Source organism: Trichechus manatus, unplaced genomic scaffold (assembly GCF_000243295.1).
Source record: "Trichechus manatus latirostris isolate Lorelei unplaced genomic scaffold, TriManLat1.0 scaffold00137, whole genome shotgun sequence".
Taxonomy (NCBI): Eukaryota; Metazoa; Chordata; class Mammalia; order Sirenia; family Trichechidae; genus Trichechus; species Trichechus manatus.
In genome coordinates, this window is record NW_004444073.1 from 2,950,790 (window position 1) to 2,963,795 (window position 13,006).

The 13,006-nt window shown below is 37.3% G+C and overlaps 1 protein-coding gene across 1 annotated transcript in view; it reads left to right on the plus strand.

Annotated features, from left to right (window-relative positions):
* The window catches only part of TBX20 (T-box transcription factor 20), a 48,532-nt gene that overhangs the window by 17,728 nt on the left and 17,798 nt on the right, over positions 1-13,006 (plus strand). The window contains exon 6 of the mRNA XM_004385311.1: positions 4,417-4,493. Within this exon, the coding sequence (XP_004385368.1) occupies positions 4,417-4,493 (77 nt within the window). The remainder of the gene's footprint in view (positions 1-4,416; positions 4,494-13,006) is intronic.

Consider the following 13,006-nt stretch of genomic DNA (forward strand, 5'->3'; position numbering starts at 1 on the left):
CTGATCTTTTAAAAATATTTGATTATCTCAAATGTTAAAATTTTGCTATTTAAAAACTGTCTTAAAATTAAAGAACAAAAACAAAATGCTTTTTATTTAAACTCAAGAAGTTTCTCTTAGTGTGTAACTGGTAAAAAGATCAAATCACATTTCTGACTGTTCTTGAATTAAATCTTAACAAGTGTTTCTGGGATGTTTATTGTGGATACCCCAATATATTCAGAGTCTAGTGGTATCACAGTGTGGGTTCACAAAGAAGTTTAACCCACAGTTCCTATGCTGCTAATTAATACTCCCTAAAACCTGCTCAGAATTGTGGCATCAATCCAGAGCCCCCATACAATGTTAGTAATAATAAATCCGTTCAGCTTTTTTTTCCCTCTAAATTCCAAAAACAATTCTTTTCCCCAGAATTAGGTAAAGTGGTCCATGAACCAAACCAAACCAAAACAAACAACAACAACAAAAAAAAGCAGTTGCATTTAACTCCATTCCAACTCATTGTGACCCCATGTGTGTCAGAGTAGAACTGTGCTCCATAGGGCTTTCACTGGCTGACTTTTTGAAAGTAGATTGCCAGGCCTTTCTTCTGAGGTGCCTCTGGGTGGACTCGAACCACCTACTTTTTGGTTAGCAGCCGAGTGCATTATCATTTGAGCCACCCAGGGACATAGAGAAAGTAAATTCTTGATTGTTTTCTTGAGCTCTTTTTCTAATTCATGAATTATAATTAAATCGTTGCTGTAACTGATTGGTGAATCTGAGTGTATGATAGCACCTTGTATTACTCTTTTCTTTTTTTTTTTTTTTCATTGTGCTTTAGGTGAAAGTTTACAGAGAAAATTAGTTTCTCATTAAAGAATTAATACACAAATTGTTTGTGACGTTGGTTGCCAACCCCACAATGTGTCCACACTCTCCCCTTCTCCACCCCAGTTTCCCTGCTTCCATTCATCCAGTTTTCCTGTCCCTTCCTGCCTTCTCGTCTTTGCTTTTGGGCTGGCATGCCCATTTAGTTTCATATACACAACTGAACTACGAAGTACATTCCTCACGTGTTATTGTTTGCTCTGTAGACTTGTCTAATCTTTGGCTGAAGGGTGAACCTTGGGAGTGACTTCAGTATTGAGTTAAAAGGGTGTCTCAGGGCTATCCTCCTGGGGTTTCTCCAGTGTCTGTCAGACCAGCAAGTCTGGCCTTTTAACACTTTGTATCATTCTTGCAATGTTTCTGTCACTTGAAACTGTATCAAAATGAAAAGAAAAAAAGTTACCATTGCTACTCCTGGGGATTATAAAAGATGGGCTAAAAAGGTATTGGAAGTAAATAATTTTAATAATGAAAGAAAATTCCAAAGAAATCTAAAAACTCATGTTGAACTTAATTCACTTCCTTGTTCTAAGTTATGGCAATAATGTTAGATGCGGTGATACATCAATTCAGTAACACACATGTTTTGAGAGTATATTTTTTCAATGTGGTATTAGAACACTAAAGGATTTAAAGTAACTCCTTACTCATCATAGCCTTTACCTTTTTGGAGCCCTTATTTAATTATCACAATGAATAAATAATAATTTCCATCTTTGTTGTTTGTAAAGACAAACAAAGCTTGATGAGGTTCACGTATTTGAGAGGGATGGCTGCCAAAGAATTTCTTTCAAAACTTTTTTTCCATCAGATAAATTATTTACCATTGTCTCTAGAAAATGTTATTCATTGGCAAATCCATTCATTCTTCAATTTTATAGAAGTGCTATATAAGGAAACTTTACTTATATTGTTCTACCTGCACAGTTTCGGGTTGAATTTTTCATCTGGATTGATTACATAACTCTTAATGTCACTAACCCCTTAGTGGATGTGGTGCCACCCTCTTTAGGGGCACTTAAATCCCCTCAAGTTGTGGTCAGCTGTGCATCTCTCTGCCTGGACCTTGGACACTTAAGCTTCATCAGGGCAAAGACCATGTGCTCTTTATCTTTGCACCCTCCAGCATCTAGCACAGTGCCTGATAAGTAATCCATTCTCAGTAAATATTTGTTGAATGAATTATTATATTGTCAAAGTGTCTTCATTAGCTGTAGAGAACCCTTTAGAAACATAAGTATTTTAACTTATAATCATTCAATAGAAGGAGACCGTTCCTGTCTTTGAGGATTTTAACATCTTATTGGTATTTTATAATCTTAGAACATGCTGATTGCATGGGCTGTAGAAGATATTTACAATTTATTTCAAACAAATAAATTTTTTCTTCTTCCTGAAAATTGACCTTCAAAACTAAATCCTACTCTGAGTGAATGACTGAAACAGACTTTGTCCTTCAGGCATTCATGACTATTAAAGCAGTAGCCATGTGTAAGAGAAGATTCCCTTAGCACTCTGGATGACCACCTGTTAGAAGCAACCTCAGAGGCTCCCGTGTATTTCTTTACACACATGCTTAACATAGATGCTGCTATCCATTAAGAGCAGATTTCTTATTTATCTAGCTTATTTCCTTCCCTGTTTACCAAGGTCCATAACTAACCTGAAGAGAAAATTAGGTATTTTCTTTAGCTGCTCTAGAGTGAGTACCCATGGGCTAAAATGAGCATTTCTGAGGCACTGTCAAGTGCCCTTAAAATTAATATTGTCAGATAATCTAACTTGCCGGTGTTATTGATAGAGAAGAGCAGGCAGTTGAGATAGTGTGGGAGGCTCCATTTTAAGTGAGGTAAATAATTTTGTTACAACTGGTACATTGGTTTAGTTCGCTTTTCAGGAAAACGTGAAAAATGAAAAATTATGCCTTTATTTTGTAATCCAAAAAGCAATTCTTGAGGTATTACTGGTTTAAAATGAACTATAGATGCACTCTGATCAGAGGAAAAGTCGCTTTTTGGCAAAATAGTATTTCAAGCTATTTTGATTATGTTTATTCTTTAATATGAAGGAACAGTAAATGCCTCTATCTATAACTTTTTCTCCTCAGTTGATATTTTGTGTATGTCCCTCTTGAATTAACATAAGTTCTAATTTTGATACTAAGGAACTATGACTCCCTTGAAAGGTTTCCTTGGTTCTAATCAAGTTACTAACCAGCTCCGTGTTGGTGCTGATGCTGCTCTTTCTGCCCCGGTGTGCTCGTCTGTCGGACGACGGCACGCACTTGATGGTCTCTAAGGTGGTTTCGGTGCTAACATTCAGAGATTTTACATGTCAAGTATCTTTAATCAGCGTTTTCTTTGCTTCTCAACCTAATGTTTGTTTGTTTGTTTTTACAATTTGAAGGAACAGTGCATATGATTCCGTGGTTCCTTCTACATTAATATTAATACTGTGGGAATTATGAATACTATAGCATAGACACTTAATACTTCATACTGTGATTCTTTTTTTGTTAGAATTTTTTTTTTTTTTTTTGCAAATAAGCATAACAAACAAACAAAAAAAACCCCAAACCCATTGCTGTTGAGTCAGTTCCAATCCTGTAGCTAACATTGTATGGAAGGATAATAGAATATGGACTGATCTGATTCTAATTTAGTTGAATGGAAATAGGGACAGGGTAAATTCATATTCTGAAAGCTTTATATCATGTGCTTATATCATGTATACCAATATAAAACCAAACCAAACCTACTGCCATTGAGTAGACTCATAGTGACCCTATAGTATTGAACATTAGGCTATTATTAGCCATTTTATTTTTTTATCTATTATGAGATGTGTGTGTGCCCTAGTATTAACAAAAGATATTGTCAAGTCAGAATGAAATGTCATTCTTGATTTTATTCCCCATTGCTCACTGATACCAGCATTCCAGACAGTTCTCCCATTTAAGCAGGAAGTTCCTGGGTTGTGCAAATGGTTAAGTGCTCAACTACTGGCTGAAAGGTTGGTGGTTCAAACCCACGCAGAGGTGCCTCAGAAGACAAGCCTGGAGATTTGCTTTCAAAAGGTCACAGCCTTGAAAACCCTCTGGAGCAGTTCTACTCTGCACACATAGGATCTCCATGAGTGGGAATCGACCTACGGCAACTAACAACAACAACTCTTATTCAGGCAACCCTCCCACCACCTCACCACCCGGTCTAGCCCTAACCTTTCACTGCTCTTTTAATACCTCACACCCTAGCCACATTGTTCACATCCACCCTTGCCTAAAAGGGCCCCATCCTTAATTGTCTCTATCGGTTGGCCTCCAGACTGTTCATTAGGGCCATCCTCTCCTCAAATAGCTACTTCACTCTGGGCCTTCCGTGACCATTCCCACGGGCACTGTTGCGTCCTTCCTGGGAACAACTTCTCACGACACCAGGAGACCTTAAGATATTCTTGGGGTGCTATGGAAAATGTACAAACTCTTTATTCCTGATTTAACTTCCTTGCCCTCGGAAATGATACAGTTTTGTCACCCATTCTTTCCAGATCACCAAGCTGAAAATAGATAGCAACCCTTTTGCCAAAGGATTCCGGGACTCCTCCAGGCTCACTGACATTGAGAGGTAATGAGAATTTTCTGTTTACTTTTTTGTCCAGATAAGATAAAGAGAGGAGAGAGTTTGTAAGGCCACTCTCCTTTCAACTCTTAAAGAACCATAACTTTACTGCACACAGTCTCCAATTCTTTGCCCCCCACCCCTTCCAGATATAAACCCTATAGATATGCAACCACTTAAGTCCTGACAGCTGCTGCAACTGGGTCTATTTGTACTCAGTTTCTGAGGTGGTTTTGTGAAGTGGTTCCTTTGCTCAGGGCATTTATTCAACTGTAAAAAAAATAGGGGTTTGTTGTTATTGAAGACTTAGTCCTCTCAATGATATGAATTAAGCATCATCTCTGGAAGAGTGGCAGAAATGGAATCTTGGTAGCATCTTGCCTTCCCAAGTGGCGGGCGGTATTTGCTAACATGAAGAGTATGAAGGTCATTTGGAATTTTGAAAAAAGGAAATAAGATTTAATTCAAGGTCACATAGTTTTATCTATAGAGTTGTTGTTGTTGTTAGCTGCCGTTGGGTAGACCCCTGACTCACGGTGACCTCATGTGTTACAGAGTAGAACTGCTCCATAGGGTTTTCTTGGCTGTAATCTTTAGGGAAGCAGTTTGCCAGACCTTTTTTCTGCAGAGTGGCTGAATGGATTTGGATCACCAACCTATAGGCTTCTTATATTTAATAGAAGAGCCATCAGATCTCAGGACCTTTAAGAAGACAAGTGACATGCATGTGCCTATAACTTACCTTGCGTCATTACTCAGTTAAAATGGTGCACACAGTGTGAGACTGTGCAAGTGATAAGTAACGTCTGAATTGAGACCCACAGTTTGCCCAATATTAATGAAAAAAAAAGATGATTTTCAAGCAGGATTTTTCAACCAAACTGATTATATTTCTTAAACATGCTATGTAACTTTCTATACTTTTTATGTGTCTGGAAGTCTTTATTGACACGTGGGGTACCCTAGCCACCAGGCCTCTGTTTTATTTTATCTCCACTTTTGTATGATTTCCCTAGCAACTGCTACATGTTTCTTCCACATCTTTGTTACCTACCACATTGTCACATCCCTAACCTCAGTACCTCTGCCCAATCTGTCTTAGAAACTCAAGGTAAAGAATAAAATATTTGTGCAACATCCGTCAGATCCTTTCCTGACCCACGTGGCAGGGTGTAGGGTGGTGGTTTTGACTCGGGGAACAGATATAGAGGCTGTGGGGAAGTGGAGAAGCCAGCCGGAGAGGCTGAATGTTGGGCAGGTGCTATGGGATTTAAGTAGAAAGGAAAGATTGACTTGTTGAAAAGCTTGATAAGTGGTTGAGGATGTTGTGGTCCAGGAAAGAAATTTGAGCTTGTGGTTGAGAATCCAATGCAAAATGCAGAGAGAAGGCAAGCGCGTAAGTCTCCAAAGAGTTGGAACAAAGGAGGCCAAACAACTGTGTCAGCAGTGACTCCGTTTACAAAGGTTGCGCTCATTTAGATGTGCCTTTTTCATTGCCTATTTCCTGTCAGAGGTGCTGATTTGGACTGGGTTCATGCAGCTGGGATTATAATAAGGGAACTTTTCCTCAGTTTTAGTCAGATCAAATACAAATGAAGACACTGAGCCAATGGGACAATACTGACATGTTTTTATTGTGTGGGTCACATCTTCTGTCTTAGATCAAATGATCGTTGTTAGTTGTTGCCCACTTAGCTCTGACTCATGGTGACCTTATATATAACAGAACGAAATGTTGCCCAGTCTTGCACCATCTTCATATGTTTGGGCTGATCTTCCAGCACTGTATTAGATAATATTCTGTTGTGACCCATAAGATTTTTATTGGCTGATTTTCAGAAGTAGATCTCTAGGCCTTTTTTCCTAGTCTATCTTGGTCTGGAAGCCTGTCCACCATGGGTGACTCCTGCTGGTATTTGAAATACCAGTGGAATAGCTTCCAGCATCACAGCCACACACAAGCCACCACAGTATAACAAACTGACAGAGGGCTGGTGAATATCAGCAGGTAGATATGACATATTGGGAAACAAAAGTCATGGACTAGAGTCCCAGCTCTGTCTTTTACTGGCTGAATGATTCTGGAGAAATCACCTTACCTCTGAGTCTGTTTCCTCATCTAGAAAATGGAGATAATAACCCTGCTCACTTGAAGGGTTTATTATGCGAATCCAGCAAGATACTTATGAAAGCACTTTATAAATTTAAAAAATGTAAAATAATTATAGTTCCTCATCTTATTAGATAACCATTTGATCTATCAGTTCTTACCTCATCTAAGTCTACTTTTAAGTCTTAATAAGCCACTCCTAGGGTAAAAATAGCCCTTTAGTTGTGCATGTGCTCATGAGATATGGGTGCCATTCTGACTGCCCTTTGGAACGACAGATTTGATAATGCATGCAGCCACATTTTCCATTTATTTGATAAGCATCGTGATGTGGGGAGCGCCCACATGTACATGAAGCTGAGTAGCTTTCAATGGTCTGAGGGCTAAGAGAATATTCTTATGCGCCGAGCTGAAAGTTTGCATGATGACCTAAGTAGTGTGAAATTGGCCAAGGTTTCGGATTTCATTTCCAGGTATTTAAGTCTGAATTTTTCCTAAACAGCCTTTGGGGATGGGACAAATCAGATCAATTGATCTTCAGAGACCTAAAGAAATTAAATTAGTCTGGAGTCAGTTACTGCACTAAACCATCTAGTAATTGAATTGCTTCTTGTAACTGATTGAAAACAGCCCCTATCTGTAACAATATGGGGAGCTTTTCTTCATAAGAGATCTGAGAGGAAAACACATCTTTTTATGACATGATGACAGAAATTGCACTTTTCTGACCTAATTGAATATGATGTTATAAATATGTGACCTTAATGATTTCAAGTTTCCTGTTCCAGATTTACAACTTCTGTGTGCAACACCCGAACAAAAATGCCTTTAGGATTGGGTCTGTTTGCCTTATACCTCTAAATTCACAGTTTATTCTCTCTATAATTGCACAAGCTCTTGGGATACTCTGGAAGGCATTATTGTTTTGTTTTGTTTTCCTGGTCTAATTTTACTAGGTTCCATTCAGATAATTGAGTGTCTTACCTACTTCATGTTTAACTTCACTCTTCAGAGACAGCATTTCCCTCATCTGAAAAGGGAAACCTGTCTCATCAGCAAAAGTAGAAAGTATTTTCATTAGATGCTTTGCACATGTGTCTACTGTGGACAACCATGAAGCAAACCAAAAGCCCAAGGGGATTTTTTAAGATAATCTAATTTATAGTTATTTAGATCAGGGAAAGAATTATCTGCTGGTTCCATATAATAAATAAGCTACAGACAGTCTGTCAGTTGGCAGTTAAATTTTTTTTTTCTTTTGGCACTTTGTACCACCTGGCCAGTATGTGAAGGTATAGTGTTACTTCTGAGAAAGGAAAAAACTAACTAGGAGGGTTTTTTAAAAATGTTTTCTTCAAAATTAAGTTAATTATTTTTCTTTTTATGAAAACAGTTCATGCTCATTGCAGAAAAATCACAAAATACACAAGCAAGAAAAGGGGAAATAATACCCACTCAGAGATAACTATTGGTAAAACCTTGTTATGTATTCTTCTAGATACCTTCCTATGTATGTATCAACATTTTCTTCCATTAAAGTTTATCATCGTACACATACAATTCTAAACGTTTTTTCCCTTAGCATCAATAGGTATATGTCTGCATTACAGTTTTTAATGGCTGCCTCGTTTTCCATTTTGTACCATAATTTATTCAACAAATCCTATATGTGAGTTTTTGAAGTTTCCTACTTTTTGCTTTTAGAAACAGTACCAGGAGGAAAATCTTAGTAACTGTATCTATACAATATTCTTAATTATTTCCATAGGACACCCCCCCAAAAAAAAAAAAAAAACCACTTCTGTAGAGTCAATTCCAACTCATAGTGACCCGGTAGGCTTTCCAAGGCTGTAAATCTCTACAGAAGCAGACTGCTGCATCTTTCTCCCAAGGAGCAGCTAGTGGTATCAAACTGACAACCTTTCAGTTAGCAGTCGATTGCTTTAACCACTGTGCCACCGGAGCTCCTTTTTCCACAGGACGAATACCCATAAATGAAAAGGCTGGATCAAAAGATATTCACGTTTTTAAGGTTTTTTCCATACTGCCACATTTCCCTCAAAAAAGATTGTCCATGTTATGGCCAAGAGTGTGCATTCCTTTCTTTGCAGCTTTGGCAACGTGACTAGCATCTCTTCATCTTTGCCAATTTGATGGGTGAAAATTTGTAACATGGTTTCTTTTGCCAGTTAGCCTGTTTATGTCCTTAGCTAATTTTTTTTTCTTTTGGATTGTTCATCTCTTTCTTATTGATCTGTGAAAAATGTTTTTGTTTTGGGGTATTAGTGTTTTACTGTTCATATGTGTTGGAATCATTTTACTAGTTTGAAAATTAGCTTTTTATTTATGTTGCATGTTTGTTTTTCAGTGCTACTCTTACAGAAATACCACAAGTGGGTGGCTTTAAAGAAAAGAAATACATTTTTTAACTGTTCAGGAGGCTAGAAGTCTGAATTCTGGGCACAAGCTCTAAGGGAAGGCTCTTTCTCTGTTGGCCTGGGGGAAGATCCTTGTCTCTTTCAACTTCTGTAGCCCCTCTGTTCCTTGGTTTCTTGGTGACATCCACGTGGTGTGTATCTTTCTCTGTTTGTGCTTGCTGGTCTCTGTGTCTACGCTGCTCCTTATAACTCCAGAGTTATGCACACCCTACACTGATATAGCCTCATTAACATAAAGAAATCCCTATTCCCCAAAAATGGGATTACATCCACACGTGGAGGGGATTAGGATTCTAACATAGGTGTTGGAAGGACACAATTCGATCCAGAACGTGTTGTTTTTGATAAATAGTAGTTTTTATCACCAAATCTATTGTTCTCTCTATGATTTCTGTCTTAGAAAAGCTTTTCCCACTCCAAAATTATACAAATATTCAACAATCAGTTTTCTATTACTGCTTTCTAGTTTTTCATTTAAATTTTATCTCACATGGTATTTATTTTAGTTTAAGATATGAAATAACATGTAACTTTATATTTTTAAAAGTAGTCCCAGTTCCATATATTTAATAACATATTCCTTTCCCACTTATTTATAATGCTACCTTTATCATCTACAAAACTCTTAAGTATTATAGTACTTACAGTCTCTTTATTGATCTGCCAGGATTGCATTGTTGTAATTTTTGTAAATTGATACCATACATAAATATCTGATGATACTTAAATATCTGATATGACAAACCCTAACCTTTTTTACTTGTCATTTTCAAAATTTCTGGATATTCTTTGGCTTTTTTGCTTCTGGACTCTAGAATCATTTTGTTAAAGCCTCCAAAAAAAGTCATTGGAATTTCGATTGGGTTTCAGTTGAGCTGACATAAAAATTTGGGGGAGAAAATTCATATAGTATTAAGACTCCTTCTAGGAATATATCATATATGTGTCCTTTTAATGAGATCTCCTTTTATGTTGTTTAGAAGTATTGGGGGGTTTTGAATTTGTAAGTCTTGCACATATACTACAATATCTAGGTCCAGGCGAGCTGTGCTGTCCAATATAGCAGCCACTGGCCACAGGTGGCTAGTGAGGACTTAAAATGTGGCTATTCCTAACTGAGATGTACTCTAATTATAAAAATCACTGAATTTTGAAGACTTAGTATGAAAAAAAAGAATGTAAAAGATCTCATTAATAATTTTAAAATATTGATTAGATGTTGAAACAACATTTTGGACATACTGGAAAAAAAAAATGTAGCCATCCAGCAGATTCCAACTCATAGCAATCCTATAGGACAGAGTAGTACTGCCCCATAGGGTTTCCAAGGAGCAGCTCGTGGATTGGAACTGCTGACCTTTTTGTTAGCAGCTGAGCTCTTAACCACTGTGCCGCCAGGGCTCCAATTTTTTGATATATTGGGTTAAATAATATATATTATTGACATTAATTTTACCTTTTTATTTTTTTTGATGTGGTTTCTAGACTATTTAAAATTATGTATGTGAGTTACATGCATTTCGATGGGACAGTACTTAATAGAGGGAATTTTTTGGGGGGGTTGCTTTTGTAAATAGAATTTTAAATTAGTATTCTGCTTAGAGTAGTCTATAAAAAGCTATTAATTTCTATATGTTTTTGGCATCCTCACATTTTACTGGATGAAAAAAAATAGTTCTAATAGTTTTTCCTTTTAGTCTCTTGAATTTTCCAATTAGACAGCTATATCATTTGCAAAAATGATGATTGTGTCTCTTCCTTTATAATAGTTAGGCTTTTAAAACAGGCTTTTCTTGTTTTATTACATTGACTAAAATTTTCGGGACTAAACATTTAAAGATAATGATAATAGTTGGCATTTTTCTCGTGTTCTTAACTAGGAATATCTCTAGTGCTTTATCATTATGCAGGTTGGTTTTCGGCTGTTGGTTTCAGGTGGATATTCTTTGTCGTATTAAGTTATATCCTTCTGTGCTTATGTTGAGAATTTTTTATCATGAATAAATGTTGAATTTATGTTAAATACTTTTAACTTCTGTTGAGAAGATTTTACTTGCTCTTCTATTTTTAACTAGCAATATTGTGTTGTTAAGTGTCGTTGAGTTGATTTCAACCTATAGCGACTCCATGCGACAGAGTAGAACTGCACCATAGGGCTTCCTAGGCTATAATTTTTTTTTTTTCTTTTTAATTGTGCTTTAGGTGAATGTTTATAGAACAAATTAGTTCCTCATTAAACAATTAGTACACAAATTGTTCTGTGACTTTGGTGCGAACCCCTGGAGGTGTCAGCACTCTCCCCTTCTCCACTCCAGGTTCCCTATTTCCATTCATCCAGTTTTCCTGTCCCCTCCTGCCTTCTGACCTTTGCTTTTGGACTGGTGTGCCCGTTTAGTTTCTCATACATGACTGAACTACGAAGCATGTTCCTCACGTGTGTTATTCCTAGGCTGAAATCTTTACAGAAGCAGATCCCCACGTCTTGTCTTTCTCCTGTGGAGCTGCTGTGTGGGTTCAAACCACCAACCTGGTCAGCAGCCTAGCGCTTAATCGCTTGCACCATCAGGGCTCTTTAGCAATATCGTTAATTATGGTCACATTGTCCATGTTGAACCATCCTTGTGTTTCTGGAATGAATCCTGCTGGGATGTCATCTGTTTTTCTTATAATACATTGCTGGATTTAATTTACTCTCATTTTATTTAGAACTTTTTTTTTTATCAATCTTGACTTTGTTTCTCTTTATTTCTCTCTCTTTTTTTTGATCAATTTTTGGTATCAGGGTTTGGTAGCTTGTTCAGATTAATTAAAATATTTCTCTTTTCATTGTTTGGATCAGGTTAAATAGCAAAGAAATGATCATTTTACCTGCTGGTTTGATCATTCTTGCCCATAAATTCATCTGGGTGCAGTACTCTTTTGAGGAATACTTCTTTGATAACTTTCTTAGTTTGTTTCATAGATTATCAGCCAAATATATATATTTTAACTTCTGTCCCATTTAATGTTTTTTGTCTTGAATTCTACTTTTTCTAATGTTGTATTGCTATACTTCTTTAAATTTTTGCTTTTTCTTGTTTGCCCTTTAAATTTTTAAAAAATCTTTGTCACTCCTGCAATATTCTCTTCTATCATCACGTAAATATCCTGACATTTCTTTTGTTTTTTAAAAAAACTCTCTTGATTGTTTTTGCCTCTTAAGTTACTGATTCTTCTACTTGTGGTCTCCTTTAATAGTAAAGTTCCTTAGAAAGAATTGTGTACGTTCTTTCCTCCAAATCCTCTTTCCCCTTTCTGTCTTTCTGCCTCTTAGACATTCATCCCCTCTGCTCCACCAAACCACTCTACTCAAGGACACCATGACCTCCTTGTGGCTAAATCCATGGTCAGCTCAGTCCCCATCTTACTTGACCTTTCAGCAGCATTTGACACTGCTGCTCATTCCCTCCCTCTTTCCTCACTTGGCTTCTAAGACCTCACACCCTTCCGGTTTTTATTCTACTTCATTGGCCACTCTTTCTCCCCCACCCTTTTTAGTTCCTCCTCATTTCCTCCACTATAAACAGTGATGTGTTCCAGGCCTTCCTCCTTGGATGTCTTCTCAGTCTGCGTTTCCTCTCTGGGTGCTCTGACCCAGAGTCATGCCGTTGTTGCTGTTAGTTGCAGTAGAGTAATTCTGACTCATGGCCTTTAAATACCATTATATGCTGGCTCTTATCAAATTTACATCTCTGGTCCAGGACTCTCCAGATTCAAATATCCAATTGGCTATTGCTTTTTCTTTTTCTTCTCCCGCTAAGGGCATCTCAAATTTAACAGGTCTACAACTGAACACCGAACCACACTCTTCTGCCCCACTCCTCTCTGTGTTCCCCTCTCAGCTGTGGACAACTGCATCCTTTTCCATTGCTCCAGGAAAAACCTTACAGCCATGCTTGCTGCCCTTTTTTTTTTTTTTTTTTTTTTTTTTT